Source organism: Vipera berus, assembly GCF_964194415.1.
Source record: "Vipera berus genome assembly, chromosome: 1".
NCBI lineage: Eukaryota > Metazoa > Chordata > Lepidosauria > Squamata > Viperidae > Vipera > Vipera berus.
The window spans coordinates 133281838-133303312 of NC_138202.1; the positions used below are offsets into that span (position 1 = coordinate 133281838).

Sequence of the window (21475 nt, forward strand, 5' to 3'; positions counted from 1 at the left end):
CAGGAGTTCGATTTTGACCAGCTCAAGGTTGACTCGGCCTTCCATCCTTTCAAGGTCGGTAAAATGAGGACCCAGATTGCTGGGGGCAATGTGCTGACTCTCTAAACCACCTAGAGCAGGGGTCCCCAAACTCTGGCCTGTGGCCTGTTAGGAATTGGGTTGCGCAAGTGGCGGGCAAGCACGCATGCATGTGCAGCTCCATTTTCACAAGTGGCAGGTACTTGCGTGAAGCTCCATTTGTGTTACCTGTGGGCACTCACGCTCACAGCTTCAAATGAAACTGCGCACGTGAGCAACATGCCCGCTGCTTGCACGGCACCATCTACTCCCCCCCACACACCAGTTCGCAAAGCTGGGAAGGCTGGAGACCCCTGACTTAGAGAGGGTTGTAAATCACTATCAAGCGGTATATACATCTAAGTACTGTTGCTAAGTGCTATAAATGCTCATCAGTTGTAAGCATGAGGAATGGTGATAAGGTTACTTTTTCCACACTACCATATTTTCAAACGATCTCTAAACAGGACATTCGGTAAGCAAGGACTACCTGTATACAACAGTGAATGCGCTTTGTAAGCGAGTAGGCTTTTAAGCACAGGCTGAATGACCTTTGTTCATAGTTCATTATATACTATCTTTCACTACTCAGATTTCATAATTTAATATGAATGAAATGAACCTTTATTGTCAAAGTACAACTATGTGTACATTGAGATTAGCTGAGCCTCCCTTTGTGCTCCCACCCCCTAACACACAGTGACAACAAACCCTCCCATCTTACTACACTATGTGAACCAACTACACCACACACCGGCCTCCCAAGTCAATTCTGCATAAAATTCACAAAAGTTATTTCTCATTCAAAAGCCTAACAACCCACGGATAAAAGCTGTTTTTCAGCCTGTTGGTGCGGCTGGCTATACTCCTATATCTCCTACCCGATGGTAGGAGAGTAAAGTGATACCGTCCAGGGTGTGAGTCATCCCTGAGAATTTTCCTCACTCTTCCAAGGCAACAAGGCCTGGCGATGTCATCCAGTGGTGTCAGGGGACAGCCCACAATGTCTTGTGCTGTACTCACCACCCTCTGTAATACTTTCCTATCCGCGGCTGTCAGACCAGCATACCAAACCACAATACCATACGAGAGGACGCTCTCTATAGGAGACTGGTAAAAGAAGGTCATTAGCTGTTGTTCTACCCTGTTCTTCCGCAAGACCCTGAGAAAGTGAAGCCTCTGTTGGGCCTTTCTAGCCACCTGGGTTGTATTTCCAGGTCAGATCTTCACAGAGGTAGACTCCCAGAAATTTAAAGGAGGAAACTCTCCACACAGTCCTCCCCGATGTAAAGTGGGGCAGGTTCCTCCTTTTTTCTCTGGAAGTCTAGCACCATCTCTTTCATCTTGCCGATGTTCAGGTGCAAGTTGTTGTTAGTACACCATATGGATAGTTTTTGTACCTCTGCCCTGTATGCTGTCTCATCCCCACCTGTAATGGGACCCACCACAGTTGTATCATCTGCGAACTTAATTATCGCAGTGGATGGGTCAGATGATACACAGTCATATGTGTATAAAGAGTACATAGCTGCCTTTTTAACCTAAGTGACATGAAGAAGGAAAGAAATGTTAAGTGACTAAGAAAATTGCAGAGAGCTTTTCCTGGATCTAGCCATGGCTTGGTGGCTGTCTGTATCGTCTGTTTGTGATAGTCCAGCACGATAGCACAATGTGCTGGCAAGTTAACTGATGGATGCATCCTTTTTCCTGATTAATCCAGCTACATCCGTGTTCCAATTTTTTTATTCATACAATTTGTTTAATTAACGCCAAGGAATATTTAATTATCATTTAAAATATTCTAAGATCATTTTTTTGTGTGTGATTCCCCAGAATTTAGGGGGCATAATTGAGGAATGTCTGAAAGTCACTGAACAACTCTCTCTGAGTTCCATCACCTTCCCAGCTATTGGAACTGGAAATCTCGGATATCCCAAAGAATATGTGGCTAAACTGTTTTTTGATGAAGTTTTCAAATTCAGTCAAGCTGAAAACCCAAAGTCCCTTAAAGAAGTTCATTTTGTGCTTCATTCCAGCGATACCACCACCGTCCAGGTATTTTTATTTCACTGCAGTTTGTTTGAAATGTTTTGCACCCTGAACCTGCCTCTGGAAGATCCTAATTCTCCTGAGAACCATCTCTTGGGTTTTTCGGCTTGTCTCATGCCTGTCTCAAAAAACTTAAAAGGTTTTTACTGTTGCTTAACTGTCTTGTACATTTAGCATCATGACCACCCAGTAGAAGTTGGCCTTGGAGAATCTGCTTTAATAAGTTCTGTTTTGGATAGAAAGCAGTTCCTCTCCAAGTTTCATCTCTTTTCTGCAACCTGCCTTATATTGCTTTCCCCCCCCCTTCTTAATAGAACTGTGCTGTTTGTTGTATCCATCTGGTCACAATTCTGTGAAAAAGATCTAATTGTACTAGAGCTGTACAAAGTGTTCAAAGACAGTAAGTGGCTTTGCAGGAATGCAAACAGTGCATCTTATTTCATGTGTAACTGCATCTTCTTTATGGTTTGTCTAGCTACTTCAAAAACTGTTCCTGGGTTTTTTGCAAGTGTATACATGTACAGCCACCCATTTCATTTCTGCCAAAGTGTTATGAAGCTCTATCTCTAATTTACATTTGGTTTGTAGTCTGTTAATAGTGTCCTCCTCTTTTCTCATTAGGCATTCATGGAAGAATTAAAAAGTAGATTGAGTGTAAGCCAAACAAGCTCCTCAGTACCCAAAGCTTCATCTGAGAATTTTCAGAAACGAAGTCAAGGTAAAACTTAATTGTGGATATTTGGTGCTCTCTGAGCTTAGTGGGGTTTTTTTTAAGCAGACGTTTCATTACCAAAGTAGGTAACATCATCAGTGCATGTATAATTAAGAAATAGAAATCTTTTGTGAAGAATGAGTAAGTATAGCGTACCAAAACATTTTAAAGCCTTAACTGGAGTAAAACAAAAATGACTAATAAGGTTTGAGGAAAGAAAGAATATTTTATTGTCTTCTGTTCTGTGCAAGAAGAGTTAGCTTTGCCTTGACAGAGAGGTTCATGCTATAGAGGAAGTGTGATTCCCTATATGGCAGAAAAGAGATATCCAGTTTTACATCCTTGAAACACTTAGATCATCTTGAAACATGTCTCTTGCCTGTCCTTTGCCAAAAATAGGCCTACCTACATGGTAGACTCAACTTATGACCGGTTGCTTAATGACCATTTGAAGTTACTCCAAAAAAGCTACTTACAGCCTGGATTTGAGCTCCGCTATATTCATATGACCACATATTGGATGCTTGGCCACAGGCCCACATTTACAGCCATTTGCAGCACATGACTGTCATTTGTGACAATTTCACATTTAATTGGCATTTACTTCCACTTTCTTAGCAAAATCGCTCCATGGCAAATAATGAGTTTTGCTTGAGAACCATGGCTGCTTAATGACTGCTGCAAAAAAGATCATAAAATTGGAAGCAGCCACGTGATGGCCCTCTTTTTGGACCATCACAGCTTATGAGCAACGTTGTGGGCTCAATTATGGTTGTAAGTCGAGGACTACCTGTATTCCAGTGTCACTGGGCACTCTGGAGATTATGAGGGATCAGACATTTTCATGCCACAGAAGCATGTGCAGCAAGCAAATGGAGAGGTTTTGGTACAGGGGCTGCAGAGGAGCGGAAACCTCTTCCATTTTCCAGGCTGCTAGATGGGCCTGCAAAGCAGAGCAGAACACAGTTGCTTCTCTTTCCTCTTAAAGGTGATTATGTGTGTATGTGTGTGTGTGTGTGTGTGTGTGTGTAAGGGTGTTTGCAGTAGGCTGGGAGCAGATGGGATGAGTCATCAAATCAAAACAGCTCTTTGGAGGTTTGTGCATCTGCCTCCTCATATCTTCAGGGACGTTCTAATGACCTTGAGCTACATGTGGGCTTGAACACCTGGGGCATTTCATCTCAGAGATTATCCAAATATTCATATACAGAAAAAAATTATTAAATGTCTAACTGTAGTGAAATAAAGTTAGTTTTCTTTAATTTCAAGAGCAAATGGAGGGGAGGTTAATTATTCTGATCCTACTGTTAGTTTTTAGGATAGGGCGAGTGTTATATATTCCTGCCCTAAATTAAGTGATGTCTAAATTGGACAAGCATTAATTAAAATTTTAATTAAATCTGGGATTTTGTCATCTAGAGAGAGAGAGGGAAGTATAGGCAGTGGTGGGATTCAAATATGTGAATAACCGGTTCTCTCTGTGTGGATGTCGCTTCCGGAATTCCATTCTGGGCCTGGGCAACAAAAAAATAGCTACCAGTTCTACCGAACTGGTGTGAACTGGCTGAATCCCACCACTGCGTATAGGATAAAATAATGCTGCCATGGACGTTCGGAGGCAAGAATGCAGAATAAATTGGTTTGTCTGTTTCAACCTCTCTTTTTACCTTTTTATAGCTTTCTCTAAACAGAGTTCAACTCCAAAATCTGGAATTCTTAAAACACAAATTGGCTCACTTGAGTTGCAGCTGGAACAGGGAGATATTACTAAACAGACAACAGATGCCATCGTAAACATAACCAATCAAACATTTAATCTCCAAACTGGTACGTTTTCAACACTATAGGTGTCCTCCCCCCAAATTTTATCCTAAAATTTTACTTGTTCTTTAGATTGTTTCCTTTTGTTTGCTTTTAGTTAGATGTGTGCTGGGTGGTCCAGTTTTAGTAGGTGAGATACAGGAAAGCAACATTATTTTTAAAAAGTAACAATCTGCTGAAAAAAGTCTCTCGTCACATGTCAGAGGACTTACTGTAGTTGTACAGGTAATCTTCATTTAATGACCACTTGTTCAACAACCATTCTTTTATGCTCGCGTGAGTGGGGCTGTGAGTGCCTACGACGTGGTGACACTTGGGCGAGTGGAGCTGCAAACACCTGAGACACTCATGGCGATGCTCATGCAAATGGGGCTGTGAACACCCGTGATGCTTGTGGCAATGCTCACGACATCTCTTGCATGAGTGGGGCTGTGCATGCATGCGCACACTGGCCAGCCACTCACACAAGCCCGGTGGCCAATAGCTCGCGGCCCAGTAACGGGCTGCAGCTCACAGGTTGGGGACCTGTGACTTACACTATTCCCTTTCTGGCAAAAGCCCCTTTCCACCCATGTGGACCTCCCGCACACCCTCGTCCTGCCCAGCAGCAATTTAACCTGCTTGCAAGCTGGATGGGACTTGCTTAACACCTGTGGTCCTTACTTAACAATGGTAACAGGGAATGCCGGTATGCGGTCAGATGATGTCGCATTTTATAACACCATTGCTTAGTGATGGAAATTCTGGTCCCAGATATTGTAGTTAACCAAGGGGCAGCTTTTTTCAGCTGCATTACTAGTGAAACTAACAAGTAATGCAGGTACTTTAATGATGTGGAACTGTCTTCAGTCATTTGTAAGAACAACCATGCTGAATTATGCCAAGGCTCATCTTAGCCCAATATTTACATATAATCCCTCCCACTGTAGTTAACTGTAGCAATATTTGAAGACATGGTGGAGGCGTTGTTGAGTTGGAAGATTAATAGCCTATATCGGGGGCATCAAACTGCTGGCTCACAGGCCGGATGCGTCGTGGCAAAAACGCGCCCACCCCATTGCCAGCAATGGAAAAAAAATCACGATATGTCGTGACACGGCACATGACATTGCAAGTTTGACACCCCTGGCCTGTATAAAACTGTTCCCCTGAAATGTAACTGTTAACAGCTATCTGAGTTAGTAGCCATCATTGCCTCATAGGGTAATAAAGTCCACAGGTGAATTATGCAGCATGTGAACAAATCTTGTTTTTTCAGGATCTGACTTCTCATAGAGAAGCTTGTATTCTGATAATTTATATCCTGTTTTCTGAAGCCTGAGTGGCAGTCTTTCTTCCACTCCTGATAGCCAGATTCCTCCTTATCTCTCTGCACAGAGAAAGGAGCAAACTCTTGAATAGAAAAAGGTAAAAGTAATTAGCAATGGACAAAGGATCGATATGTTCCTGTATTATCTGTGAAAGGGAGGGTTTGTTCTATGCCAGGGGTCGGCAACCGGAAAAAGGAAAAGAGCCACTCAGAACCGGTTCCATCACACAAACAAAAAAGTGGGAGCCGCAAAAAGTGTGCGCGCGTGCGTCCACTCATGCGCATGCGCAAAATGGGAGGCACCTGCGCGGCGACGGGTCTCCCCTTTGGAGAGGTGCGCGCCGTCCCATTCGGAGACCTGCCGCGTTCGTCAAACATGAACGAACGCGGCAGCTGTGCAAACGGGATGGCGGCGGTTTGGAGAGTGCGCGTACACCTCTCCCAAGCCGCCGCCGTCCGTCGGCAGGTTTCCGGATGGCGGCGGCTTGGGAGAGGTGCGTGCGCACTCTCCAAACCGCCGCCATCCCATTTGCACAGCTGCTGTGTTCGTCAATGTTTGACGAACGCGGCAGGTCTCCGGGCGGGATGGCGGCGGTTTGGCGAGTGCGCGCGCACCTCTCCCAAACTGCCGCCATCCCATTTGCACAGCTGCTGTGTTCATCAATGTTTGACGAACGCGGCAGGTCTCCGGACGGGATGGCGGCGGTTTGGCGAGTGCGCGCGCACCTCTCCCAAACCGCCGCCGTCCGTCGGCAGGTCTCCGGACGGCGGCTGCTTGGGAGAGGTGCGCGCGCACTCTCCAAACCGCCGCCATCCCGTTTGCACAGCTGCCGTGTTCGTCAATGTTTGACGAACGCGGCAGGTCTCCGGATGGGACAGGACGGCTTGGAGAGGTGCGCGCGCACTGTCCAAACCGCCGCCATTCCGTTTGCACAGCTGCCGTGTTCGTCAATGTTTGACGAACGCGGCAGGTCTCCGGACGGGACAGCTTGGAGAGGTGCGCGCGCACTCTCCAAACCGCCGCCATCCTGTTTGCACAGCTGCCGTGTTCGTCAATGTTTGACGAACGCGGCAGATCTCCGGACAGGACGGGACGGCTTGGAGAGGTGCGTGCACACTCTCCAAACCGCCACCATCCCATTTGCACAGCTGCCGTGTTCGTCAATATTTGACGAACGTGGCAGGTCTCTGGACGGGATGGCGGCGGTTTGGCGAGTGCGTGTGCACCTCTCCCAAACCGCCGCCCTCCGTCGGCAGGTCTCCGGACGGCGGCGGCTTGGGAGAGGTGCGTGCGCACTCTCCAAACCGCCGCCATCCCGTTTGCACAGCTGCCATGTTCGTCAATGTTTGACGAACGCGGCAGGTCTCCGGACGGGACGGGACGGCTTGGGAGAGGTGCACGCGCACTCTCCAAACCACCGCCATCCCATTTGCACAGCTGGTGTGTTCGTCAATGTTTGATGAACGCGGCGGGTCTCCGGATGGGACAGGACGGCTTGGAGAGGTGCGCGCGCACCTCTCGGAACGGGCGGTGCCACTCTCCATTTGGAGAGGTGCGCGTGCACCACTGCCCGTTCGAAGAGGTGCGCGTGCACCGGGCAGCTGGGAGCCGCAGGAGACGGCTCAAAGAGCCGCATGTGGCTCCGGAGCCGCAGGCTGCCGACCCGTGTTCTATGCCAACAGGAGGTCTTCAGGAGCAATTCGCCATAAAGCCTCCATTCTGAATCCTGCGGGTTTTGAAATAGGTTCCGGCCTTATTAAACTCTCTTCCCTTTTTCTGTATGATCATCTTCAACAGGGCTCTTTCTTCCCAACCCTATTAATGGAATTAATTTCTGGGATCTTTGTTGGCTCTGAACTGACAAAGGTTGTCTATGCCCTCAAGAAAAAGAATGGAGTGAGAGGTTCAGTGAAAAGAGGTTCCTGTATTGAAATGATTGTTCTATTTTGTGTAAGCTTTAAATGCGACAAAGGCATGTTATTTCACCTGCCCAAACTGACTTATTTGTTTGAAAGGTGTTTCCAAAGCAATTATGGAAAGTGCTGGTCCAGAGGTGGTGAAAGAATGTGCTGACCTGGGTAAGGAAGAATGTTTTAATAGGATTCTTATGGTTAAATTGGTTGTTAAATCAGTTTTAGGATAGTTCTAAAAACTATTATGGATTATTTTTAACTCTTACATTGTGAACAATGTTTCATAATAATCACATTTGCCTAGAAACGTATTAACTTTAAAATGTGTATCTGCAGTAAATAAAATAAAATGAAATTGCAGATTTCAAAGAAGGCATAAACCAATTCCACCTATTGACTAAACCACACTTGGTTTGAATTGCTATTTATTGAACTAGTCATACTGGTCTGGCTGATACTTGCTAACTATAAACCCATAATTTTGAGGTTTACTTTTTGTTTTCAGCCATAACCAAACTAACTCATATATCTGTTGCAATATATAATCCATCTGTTCTCAAATCTGGAAACATTCCTATTGATTCCTAGCGTGTTTGTTCCCTAGCTGACTTTTGTTTTCATTCAGCTTCCCAGCCACACAATAACCTCATATGCACCCAAGGAGGAAACTTGTCTTGTAAAAATATAATCCATCTTGTGAACAGCAATGATATCAAAAAGCAAGTATCTCAAACGCTCATGGAATGTGAGCAGAGGCAATTTACATCTGTTGCGTTTCCAGCAATTGGGACAGGTCTGTATTGCTTTGTGAAAAATTGTGTAAGTAGAAAGTGCCGTAATGAAAGTCCTAGTAATAATAATGTTGTAGGATCACCTCATGTTCCATAATAATCCTAAGTAGCATCACTGAGGTTATTAAGCTTATATGTGAGATGGGTTCTTGACCGCTGAAGATTAATTTAAATTTGAGCCCCTCCGTCTATTTTGAAAATGGAGTGGGACTCAAAACTGAGTTGCAGGCCGGTGGTGGTTATATCAAGGGGAATGTATGTCATGGACAGTCAGAGTAACACAGAGAGGTGTTAAATTGTATAAAACCAGATACATCATTAGAAACTACATTTCATTTTATAAAACTACATCTGATTTACTTTTGCCGTGTCATACGTGCAAATTCACTGGAGAAGGCAACGATGCTAGGAATCATTAGTGGTACAAGAAGAAAGGGGCAAGGAAAGGAGAGACTGGCTTGATAACATCAAATCTGATTCAAAATTGAACATCCAACGATTAAAAGAAGCTCTGCTTGACAGGGTAGCATGGAGAGCACTAGATTTTGAAATTGGACACGACTAAATGGTAAAAACAATAAAAAAATCAAGGGAATGGGTTGAGTATGTTGAGTTAAAGGCAAGATCTTGTCAAGGAAGAGTAAAAAAACCTTTTCTGATCACATGGAGGAATCTCGTTTCCTTAAGCAGATATTTTTGGATTGCAATTCTCCCAAACCTCTAAATTAGCTATGCTTCCTGAAACCTAAGGATTGGAATCCAATATTTGGAGGGTAAAACATAGTTCCCCCTCCCCCAAAAGAAAGCAGTAGAGAACTTTTAGCTGAAATGTCCATTTTAAAGATATTGCACAATATTAGAAGAATTTTCCCTTCACAAAGAGGTGGAGTTTATTACTGACCAGTAAAATAAAGAGTTGGTTTAAAACTTTTTATTAACATTGCAGGATATGCAAAACGTGATCCAGTTATAGCAGCTGATAGCATGATTGATGCTATAGTAGACTACGCAAGTACAACATCTGTCCCCGGGGTGAGAAAGATTAAAATAATCATTTTTCAGCCACATCTTCTAGAAGTGTTTTATGCAAGCACGCAGAGAACAGAAGTTACAGCTAGTAAATCAGGTGGTGGTACACGTACAGAAAAATCCTTTTTCTCAAAAGTAGCAGGTAAGGAAATGTCTTCCATTTGTGTCTTAAATATTTGGGTGGCAGGCACATTAGTTAGAAGCACTGAATCTTTGAATTTGTTGATTTGTTACAGAATTCTTTACTGTCAAAAAATCTGCTGTGGAATTAAAACCTGCCTTATTTGTTGAGAAAACAGTTGAGCCAGCCATTTTTCAGATTTGTGGTGACAACCATAAAAATGTGGAAAATGCAGCAGCGTGGATTAAGAAGCTGATTTTTGAGTCCCAGAATGAATACACTATCGCAGATGAATGGATCTCCAACTTTGGAGAAAGCGAATATAAAAAACTGGAGAACCTCCAGGAAACGTTGCACATTACCCTTAAACTAGACAATGAAGCTTCTCCTCCCTCGCTTTGTATTTGTGGGATAACTAAAGATGTCTTGCAGGCCAGTACAGAAATACAGACAATGATCAGAAGGATACGAAAGGATAGAGAAGAAAAATCCAAGGCAGATCTTCTCACAAACCTTGTATTGTGGCGGTATGAAGACAATGGGCAATACAGATCTTTTGACAGTCTGACCAATCTGCAGCTAGAAGCTGCAGCACAAGATCAGAGGCTGTATGAGCTGACCATAAACAACAAGCGTTACAAAATGGACCCCAGTAAAATGCAGGCTGTCGATGACCAGGGAACGTGCATTACCCTTCGGCGTGTTGCAAAAGTAGAAGGTGTGTTCTATACCTTGGCCAACATTTATAACTTCATTCTGTTTCCTTCCCTTCCCTTCCCTATCTGGAGATTCTCATTCATCCAGGTCAGGGTTGTACAAAAAGCACCTGGACTTTCTTGGTTTCTTCATTGAAAACATTTCACTTCTCATCTAGGAAACTCTTTCTTTCTTTCTTTCTTTCTTTCTTTCTTTCTTTCTTTCTTTCTTTCTTTCTTTCTTTCTTTCTTCCTTCCTTCCTTCCTTCTTTCTTTCTTTCTTTCTTTCTTTCTTTCTTTCTTTCTTTCTTTCTTTCTTTCTTTCTTTCTTTCTTTCTTTCTTTCTTCCTTCCTTCCTTCCTTCCTTCCTTCCCTCCCTCCCTCCCTCCCTCCTTCCTTCCTTCCTTCCTTTCATCTATCTATATCTATCTATCTATCTATCTATCTATCTATCTATCTATCTATCTATCTATCTATCTATCTATCTATCTATCTATGTCATTTTCCCTCTCTTTCTCTCTGCCTACAGAGTCAACAAAGCAGCAGGTGGAGCACCGGAGGCTCGGGGAGGGAGGGTGCTGAAGTGTGCAAGGAAATGGAAGGGTTTTTTTTGGGGGGGGGGAAGGTCAGTCAATCAATTCCAACTTCTCGTGAAAGATTGAGAAATTGGAATTGATTGACCTTTCCCCCCTCCCCAAAAAACCTTCCTGTTTCCTTGCACGCGGCAGAGGCGGAAGATTGCAAAGGAGCAATGGCCCGGAGCTGGGAGTCAGGTAAGGAAAGAAAGGCAGTTTCGGGGGGGGGCAAATATTTCTTTCCTTACCTGCTCCACTTGTTCCGAGACCGCTTTCCGCTCAGACGCGTTGGTCTTGCCAATGGCCTGACCGCCCACTTCAGCGTCCTCCCTCCCTGAGCCTCCGGCACTCCACCTGCTGCTTTGGTGGCTCTGTAGGCAGAGCTGTGAAGTTCTGTTCTCTGTCAGAGCCACCAAAGCTGTAGCTGAATGGGCAGGTGAGGGGAAAACCTGCCCCACTTGTTCCATGGCCGCTTTTGGGTGAGCCACATTGCGGCAGCATTGGGCGCAATATGTGAGGCAGCAAACAGCTGCGTCATGCCAAAACCGGCTATTTGCTGCCTCCTGTCCAGTGCTGCTTCCATGAGGCCGCGGAAGAAGCCGATCAGTAAGAAAGCAGTATACAGTAAGAAACTGGTATACCGGTTCCTTACCTCCACCCAACTTGTTCCGCAGCCTCATGGCAGCTGCATTGGGTGCGATGCGCGAGGTGGCAAACAGCTATGTTGTGCCGAAACTGAGGGGCTGGCAGGCTGTGGCTGCTGATGGACAGTTGGCCCCCATGCGCTCACTGTGTGCAGGGGCTGATGGTGTCAGGCAGCAGCCATCCCGGCCCCTGCCTCAGCTTGCCCTGCCTCAATGGCACCCCTGCCCTTCCCCCTGCCTCACCCTGCAGGACGAGCCTTCTGCCCACCATCCCACCTGCCAGAGACCCCCTGGATCTCCCCCAACCCTGCCTGGTCCCCACAGGCATCCCTCCCCATGAGCAACATCGAAGTGGCCATGCCCACCCTGGCCACGCCGTGTGCCGTGACCACCTCAGCCATGCCCACCCAATGGGCCACACCCACCCGTCACCCAATGATACATAAGTGGGTTTTGGGTTGGTTTGGGCATGTGGTCTCTAAAAGGTTTGCCATCACTGTTCTAGGCTGACTCCTTAATTGGAAATGTTGCCAAAGTTTTGGCAAGATGTTTTAATACATTTACAGATTAGGAAGCTTATTTATGACTAGCATGTTTCTAGTTGATTCTACCTTTTTGGCAATGAAATCATCGACGTCAATACAGCCATTAAACAATAGCAATAATCTCACAAAAATCCCAAATCAAATAAAGTAAGGAAATCACTGTATAGCAAAAAATTAACCTAGAGAGTAAAGATGTGCAGGTCTTTGTATCTGAAGTGAAAGAGGTGTACAGGTAGTCCTTGATTTACAACCATTTGTTCAGTGACCAAAGTTAAAATGGCACTGAAAAAGTGACATTGATACATGCAGCCAGACATAGCTCTTGGAACTTCATAAGGACCAGCTGGCTAGAGCTTTTTCTATGCTGTGTTTGAGTGGCTTAGTTGTACAATAAGGTTGGCACTACTAGGCAGAGGGTATTCAGTCCTTAGCAGCATCACTGTTGAGTTAGGCCAATTCCTTTTCGTGCGGACTCAGATAATTTGCTCCTGTTTTCTATTTCCCCGCTTGCCTAAAACTGGATGGCAAGTGCAGTCCAAATGATAAAGAGATGCAAAGGTTGTTTTTATATTTGGCCTAATTTCTGTACTTTAAAAAAAAAATCAGAATGGGAAAGTGGCTATTTATAAACGCTCATCGAATTGTCTCCTGTTCCTTTACAAAGATAACCCAGCAACTGCAATTCCAGAAGAGTGGGATCCCATGGAGGAAACGATGCGTGTTAAAGTGGTGGAGCTAAAACCAGTAATGAAGGAATATAAAAAAGTCCAGGATATGTTTAACCAAACAAGCAAGGGATATACCATTCAAAAGGTAAAAAAATAAATAAATACCCCAGATATTCTGTTCTGCTGCTTTGGATGACAAGTAAAGCCTTATCTCTCTCCTGCTGCCGTCCCCCAAAAAACCTGATGCCATTCATTCATTAAACACTAACATTAAAAAATTAAATGCTTGGATGAACTTGAATTTCTACTGTCCCTTCTACAGTAGTATAAATACTCATATTATACTCTGAGGGGAATAAATATATTGTCTATTAAATTGACCGATTATCAGAAGTTAATTCTTTTATTACACTGTGATCTTAGAGTAGGGCAGTCTAAGATAATTACAGGTAGTCCTTGACTTATAACAGTTCATTTAGTAACTGCTCAAAGTTACAACAGCACTGGAAAAAGTGACTTATGGCCATTTTTCACACTTGCGACCATTGCAACATCTCCATGATCCTGTGATTAAAATTCAGACACTTGGCAACTGACTCATATTTATGACGGTTGCCTTGTCCTGGGGTCATGTGATTGCCTTTCGCGACTTTCTGACAAGCAAAGTCAACGGAGAAGGCTGATTCATTTAACAGCCATGTTACTAACTGAACAGCGACACTGATTCACTTAACAACTGTGGCAAGAAAGGTCGTAAAATGGGGCAAAACTCACTTAACAAGTGTCTCACTTAACAACAGAAACTTTGGGCTCAATTTTGGTTGTAAGTGAAGGACTACCTGTACTAGAAGAGAATAAGGCTGTGTAGAGAATTCGATTCAAAGGGCAAAATGGGTGCGTGGTGTATTCATGTGCATTCCAGATGTCTTATGCTCTTTAAATCCATGTTGTTGCACAGATTGAGAAAAGATCTCAGAAAATATATTTTCCATATTCTTGGTCGAAGGAATTACTAAACGTAGTTAGCATTCCTATTAGGTGGACATCTGCCCTTGGTTTACATTGCTTCTGCAAAAGAAGCTCCATCACTGAAGCACACCTTTCCTTGGCAAACAGATTGATATTAGGAAGTAATTTGAATGCTTCATTGAAATGGGCTTCCTTTCAGAACCCGAGAAAAATCAAGCCTGTCTCCTCTTTGACAGTCTTTCTGATGTTTGGTAGTAGAGTGCTTCTGAATGATCTAGAAGGGGCTGCCTTAAGAATTTGTGTTAGTCAGACTCACTGAATTGGACATTTCTGACACCACATGTCGTGCAGGAATGACAGTGACCAAGATAGGACTAGAGCAGACATGTCAAACACAAGGCCCGGGCCCCGGATCCAGCCCGCAAAGTGGTTTCATGTGGCCCGCGAAGCCATCCTGGAAACAGTGAGGGAATGGCCCCCACTGCCTTGGCCCTAGCCCAGAGACCCTCCTTCCGCCAGAGACCCTCAGATCTGTCCCATTCCTGCCCAGGCCCCCATAGGCACCCTTGATGCGAACGATGTAGAGCTGGCCACGCCTACCCAGTAGGCCATACGCACTCTGGCCACGCCCACCCTGGCCACACCCACCCGGCCCCCTGAGGGCAACTGCAATGCTGATGCGGCCCTCAATGAAATTGAGTTTGACATCCCTGGACTAGAGAAATAGGTGATGCTGCAGCCAATGCCCCCTATTGGTGGGTTTCAATTTCTTGTTTAATTTATTTTAGTGAAGAATAGTACCTCTGCTTGAATTACTATTCTCCAAAAATCCAAATTGGTTCTTTCTTATTCTTTTTTTTAAAGGACACAGTTTATTACTAACCTTTGCTCTCTTTTCACTTGCAGATTGAGAGGATACAAAATCCCTTCTATTGGCAGGCATACCAAATAAAAAAGCAGGAGATGGATGCTAAGAACGGCAACATAAATAATGAGATGCAGATGCTTCTTTTTCATGGAACAGCCAGTACATCATTAACCCACATTAATAGCACTGGCTTTAACAGGAGTTACGCTGGATTGCACGGTAAATTGCACTTTAAGGCTGGTTCTTGGTACCTTGTTTCCCTGAAAATAAGACTGGGTCTTATTTTATTTTTTATTTTGCCTCCAAAAGAGACACCAGGTCTTATTTTGGGGGATTGTCTTACCAATAGCCCCACCCAGCAGGTCCACTTCTTCTGGGGCCGAAGGAACAGCTACATTCTGCAGCTGCATTCCAGCCTGCATTTTGCAGTCAGCCCGTTCCAGAAGGCCTATGCAACTGAGTACCAAGCTAGGGATTGAATCCATAGCTCAGTTTTTGGTTGCACAGGCCTTCCGTAAAGTCCTGTGACTGAGAAATGCAGGCCTGGCTACAGAAGACACCAGAGAAGAAGTGGGCCGGTGAGGAGAGACCTGGCTGCAAGTTAAGTGGGTCCGAGGCACGTGAGGCAGATCCACACCCCTACCCCCACCCTAGTTTGATTTTTAAGTATGTGCCTCACCTCAAAACTAGGGCTTTTTTTGGGGGGTAGGGCTTATATTTGGCCCACCCCCCAAAATCAAGCTAGGGCTTACTTTTGGGGTAGGCCTTACTTTCGGGAAAACATGATAGGAGCTGTTTCACTATTTGTCTTGAGCCCTGTTTGGTTTGGGTACTAAGCTGTAACCATGATTTATAGACCACTGCAGCAAGGTAGCACAACATGCTAACGCAAAGTTAATCAAACCACATTACATCACAACATAATTTGTATACCTCCAGGGGTGATGTGGGCAGAACAAAGAAATTTTCTACTGAAACCTTTGCAGTCCTTGGAGAAATTTGGAAGAAAAAAGGTGTTCTCTTTACATTCTGGCAGACGTCCAGCATATCACCTAGTGACTTGGTCAGTAGTGAGTCAGTTAGAAGTCTGGACACCATAGATAGAAGAGAGGAATTCCCATGGAAAGGAATTATCATGTGACTCTTGAGAAATTGATGATCTCCAGAATGACGCTATATGTAGACCAGGCAAGTGGAAGGAGCAGGAGGTGTTTCCACATGCAGAAAAACGTCTTTTGTATCTGAGTCCAGAACTTCTAACTTCATAATTGCAAGTACTCCTTGACCTAACAACAATTCATCCGGGAATTTTCATTGCTAAGCAAAACAATTGTTAAGTGAGTTGTGCCCCATTTTACAAGCTCTTTTGCCACAGTTGTTAAACACATCACTTGGGTCGTTAAGTGAATCGTGCAGTTGTTAAACAAATCTGGCTTCCCTATTTGACTTTGCTTCTCAAACTGGCTGGGAAGATTGCAAAGGGTGATCGCACGTTTCCCCAGGACAATGCAACTGTCATAAATACATGCCAGTTGCCAAGCAGCTAAATTTTGATCACGTGACCATGGGGATGCAGCAACGATCGTAAGTGTGAAAACTGGTCATACGTTACGTTTTTCAGTGCAGTTTTAATTTTGAATGGTCACTAAAAGAATGGTTGTAAGTCAAGGATTAACTGTACAACTATCTATTCATAGTGGAAAAGTCAGGTACTCAGAAAAAGTTTAAAGGAAGGAGCCAAATGGAGAGTAATAGCACATAGCAATAGCACTTATATACCACTTCACCCTGCTTTACAGCCCTCTCTGAGCAGTTTACAGAGTCAGCATATGGCCCCCAACAATCTTGAGTCCTCATTTTGTCGACCTTGGAAGAATGGAAGATTGAGTAACCTTGAGCTGGTCAAGACTTGAACTGCAGAATTGCTGGCAGTCGGCAATCAGTAGAATTAGTCTGCAATACTGCATTCTAACCACTGCCCCATTACGATGGTAATGCTCAAGATAATATGATGGGGTCCATTTATTGCAGATAATCTTGGCTTGTGTTCATTTGTTCAGCAGTCATTCAGAGTTATGGTGACACTGACCAGTCCTCAAAGTTCTATCCATTGCAGTGTCCCGATGACACATGAGCATAGTCTAGTCCAGGGGTCCAGGGGTAGGCAACCTCGGCTCTTTTATGACTCATGGACTTCAACTCCCAGCATAGCTGACTCAGGAATTCTGGGAGTTGAAGTCCATGAGTCATAAAAGAGCCGAGGTTGCCTACCCCTGGTCTAGTCACTTGGGTGCCCAGATTGTGATCATGAGGATGCAGTAAGCTGTGTCACATGATCACCATTTCCAGCCGCCTCTGCTGGCTTCCCACAAGCAAAGTTAATGGGGAACCTAGCAGGGAAGGTTGCAAGTTACCCCACTAAGTTGCTCCCACTGCCTTTTCTCCAAAGGAACATACTACGACCAATCAGAATAGAGCTGGAAGGGACCTTGGAGGTCTTCTAGTCAACCCCACTGCTCAAGCAGGAGACCCTATACCATTTCAGACAAGTGACTGTCCAGTCTCTTCTTAAAGACCTCCAGTGATGAAGCACCCACAACTTCTGATGCCAAGCCTATCCCACTGGTTAATCATCCTCATTGTTAGGAAGTTTCTCCTTAATTCCAGGTTGCTTCTTTCTGATTAGTTTCCATCCATTGTTTCTTGTTCCGCCCCCTGGGGCTTTGGAAAATAGGTTGACCCCCTCCTCTTTGTGGCAACCTTTCAAATACTGGGATAACTCCCCCCCACCTGCCTGCATTTTGTAGCACATACCTGCAACACCTTGCCCATATGGCAACGGCCCTTGCTAACCTCTCCACAGTCTCTAGACCCCTGCTCCCCCTCACAAACTGTGTACCCTCCTTCCTTTCCTTTTTTGAGACTCCTCCCTCTTCCCACGGGGATTACTATCACTAATTGATGCGGTCATGTGATGTCATTCTTTACTATCACATTGCTTAACCCAGGGGTGTCAAACTGCTGGCCCACGCGCCGGACGTGTCATCCGGAAGCCATACCCACCCCATTGCTGGCAATGGCAAAACAGTCCCGATACGTCTTGTGACGTTACGTGATGTCATGAGTTTGACATATCTGGCTTAACCACAGCAATCCTAGTCTCAATTGCCATCATTAATCTGAGGACTACCCACACCTGGAAAAAAAATTTTCTATGTGTTTTTGAGTTTGATATGAGCAATGTATTATTGGGCAGAGTACAAACGCTGATTGTTGCTGACTCTTTATACATTTTCTTCCTCTATAGCTGCCTGTTTCGGAAATGGAACTTACTTTGCCGTAAATGCCTCTTATTCTGCCAACAATACCTATTCGCAACCAGATGCATCTGGGACAAAATACATGTACCTTGCCAGAGTGCTTGTGGGACAATATTGTGTTGGGTCACAAGGATTAGTCGTCCCGTATCAAAAAAGTGCTACTGATCCAACTGATCTATATGACAGTGTAACCGATCACCTGACCACCCCCTCCCTTTTTGTAATTTTCAACGACATCCAAGCATATCCAGAGTATCTCATTACATTTAACCAATCTCTCCTTCCATAACTTAGTTGAATAATGCAAAAAAATAAAAACGATTGAATTATATATTCATATGCCTTTGTAAGAAAAATATGTATATCTGAATGAATAAAATAATGCGCTATTCAGAAGATATGAAACGTTCTTCCTATTATGTTAAAAATGGAAGTTTAGAAGTTCCAGTTTCTTCAGGATGTTCCAAATGTTATTGATAAACTCCAACAAAATAGATGTAAGAAGTTAGGAAGGTTAACAATACCAGCAGGAATAATCAAGAACAGTATCATGCAAATCTTAAGGTCAGTAACTTTTATATGTAACTTTTATATGTAAGCTAAGAAACTAATGAAAATTAAACCAAATGCCTTCAGAAATACTTTTTCCTTGCCAAGACTATTATTCAATATTCAATATTGTAGGGCAAAATCCAATATCTAAACCCAAGTAATGGACCCCATCATTTGAATGAATTCAAATGGTTAAACTAACAAGCAGCAAATCTGTGGGGGGGGAAACAACCCCAATAGCACCCTGGGAGGGGGTAGGGGGACAGGTTTTTTTGCACTTTCAAGATTAGGAACTTGAGAATTAGAGATCTGGTGATAGCATCATGTCCATGGGATGTTTCCTTATGAAACTCTACTGTTGATCTGTTCATCTGGAACTTTTTCAAATCCTGGTAGTTAGCACTGAGTCAATCTTGAAAGTGAAAAAGGTTTGGCCTTATTAGTAGTTGGAAAAAGAAACCACCTGATGATTCCAGAGTTGTGGCTAGAGGGGAAAGTTGAAAAACCATTCTGGGAAAAAGCAATGGCAAATGACTTCTGGGACACCTAGAGAAGTTGGGTACAGATCTGAGAGATGAGTTTAAGTCAAAGGCATATTTACCTTTTACCTGCTCAATTAGGTAGGATTCTAGCCTGGCATAGACTAGAGTGTGATGGCTCTGTAGTTAAGACGCTGGGTTTGTCGGCTGGAAAGCCAACAGCCCACGTTCAAGACCCGAGCATGGCATGACGGTGAGCTCCTATCCTCAGCCTAGTTCCTGCCAACCTAGCAGTTCAAAAGCATGCAAATGCAGATAGATAAATAGGTACCACTGGGAAGGTAACAGCGCTCCATGATGTCATGCTGGCCACACAACCACGAAAATGTCTTCAGATAGTTCTGGCTCAATGCCCCTTGAAACGGAGATAATTGTTGTCCCCTAAAGTCGGCTATGACTAGTGAGGACCCTGGAAGCACTGGTGAGGCCATTCTAGAAATGATGGTCAGGGCAGATGAAGAAAATGGGCTTGGATTCCTGGTCACACTCTTTCTTCATATTAGAGCATTTGCCTGCCAGATAAAGTAAAAGGTTCTTTTGGTTTAAGAAATTCTAAATCCATTACTGTCAGTCCTCCAGAAAAGACAAGTTATGTGGGTGGGCTCTTGGTGTAGTAGGTCCATGGACATCTCCCTGAATTCCTTGTGGAAAGGATGGGAAGATCAAAAATGTAAAACGAATGGGACTTGAGGACAGGCAAATCCTTTGTCAGCTGCACTGAATGGATAACATCATCCTGAGTTCTCAACTCTGCCAGCATGGAGTGAACCTGCAAGCAGGCTTCTCAGCTCCTCTGCAAAAGTAGCACTTTTCAACTTATCCTAGCACATGCTCAGCAGTGCAGTTTCTCTGCTGCATTTCCTTCCATTTAGACAACATCTGGGGTCTATGAAGCTGCTGACACCCCCTTTTGATCACCAGTTGCTGTCCTGTACAGCCCCTTTTAGAAGGCCCACATTCATGGAGACAAACATGCCTGTGTAAAGCCCAACCCGCACTGGGTTTTGTGAGGCAGGGTTTGGGCACGACTAAGGTGGGTTTCTTTCTCTATTGGACGAGCACATCTTTGAAATGCCACTTCTCACAAGCGCCCCTGGTGCAGAGGCAGGCAACCTTGGCTCTTTTATGACTCGTGGACTTCAACTCCCAGAATTCCTGAGCCAGCCAAGCAGGCTCAGGAATTCTGGGAGTTGAAGTCCACAAGTCATAAAAGAACCAAGGTTGCCTACCCTTGCCCTGGTGCATAAGGAAGAGTTGATCAGAGGGAATGACTGAACCACTAAACTGCCCCTCATCCTTGTCTGATTTATTACTGAACCTTTTTAAAAATACTTATAACCAGTAGCCTACTGAAACAATGGACTTAAAAAATGTTCCACACAAAGTACTTTGCTTATTATGCCATGAGTCTAAGGCAGGGGTGTCAAACTCACAACGTCACGTGATGTGTCACAATGTATCGCGACTTTTGCCATTGCCGGCAATGGGGTGGGCGCGGTCCGCAGGCCAGCAGTTTGACACCCCTGGTCTAAGGGATATCTCTGGCCACCACGATGGCTGGCTGCCAGTGTTTCCTCCCAATATTCACCAATTTGTGAGTTTTGAGCAATGGATTAAAATTGACTAGATTTTTTTTGCCACTTTTTATTTCTAATCAGAGAAAGGAGGAACTGTAGTTTTTTTTTAATGTAATACCACACCATACTCACTAGCACTGATTGTGTCACCTGATTGTGTTAAGTAACAAAACATCTTAAAGCAAACAGCCAAGCTCACAGACCACTACAGACTCCAGAGGGAGAGCTGTTAACACCCCCTAAGCCTTTGTTCAAAAGCAGCCATCCATATACATGGAAAACCTGAAGGCAACTTTCCTTTGGGTGAACCACCAGTGGACCCGCCCAACACTGATTGAGGTCTCTTCCACCCAATGAAAAATGCTTGATGCGTGAGTAAGTAGGCTCTCCTGCTTGGGAAAGATCAGGCAGGAGAGCCAACCTCTAAATTTTCAACCACTTCAGATGTCAACTTAAGGGGACTTTGAGGAAGGGTCTGTCATATTCTATGTAAAACTTTTAATGAGAAAACAAAAGACCTAAATTGACTACATCAGGGGTGTCAAACTCAATTTCATTGAGGGCCGCATCAGCATTGCGGTTGCCCTCAAGGGGCCAGGTGGGTATGGCCAGGGCGGGCGTGGCCTACTGGGTGGGCGTGGCTAAAGTGTGTATGGCCTACTGGGTGGGCATGGCCAGCTCTACATCGTTTGCATCAAGGGTGCCTATGGGGGCCTGGGC

The 21475-nt window shown here is 44.5% G+C and overlaps 1 protein-coding gene across 2 annotated transcripts in view; it reads left to right on the forward strand.

Moving 5' to 3' along the window:
- The window catches only part of LOC308668154 (protein mono-ADP-ribosyltransferase PARP14-like), a 35263-nt gene extending 16535 nt beyond the window's left edge, over positions 1-18728 (forward strand). For both annotated transcript variants that reach the window (XM_081327848.1, XM_081327847.1), the window contains exons 9-18: positions 1891-2112; positions 2728-2824; positions 4496-4645; positions 7965-8027; positions 8488-8655; positions 9600-9824; positions 9919-10521; positions 12927-13075; positions 14806-14986; positions 18075-18728. In XM_081327848.1, coding sequence (XP_081183974.1) covers positions 1891-2112; positions 2728-2824; positions 4496-4645; positions 7965-8027; positions 8488-8655; positions 9600-9824; positions 9919-10521; positions 12927-13075; positions 14806-14986; positions 18075-18376 — 2160 coding nt within the window. In that variant the 3' untranslated portion in view covers positions 18377-18728. The remainder of the gene's footprint in view (positions 1-1890; positions 2113-2727; positions 2825-4495; positions 4646-7964; positions 8028-8487; positions 8656-9599; positions 9825-9918; positions 10522-12926; positions 13076-14805; positions 14987-18074) is intronic.
- The last annotated feature ends 2747 nt before the right edge of the window (positions 18729-21475 follow it).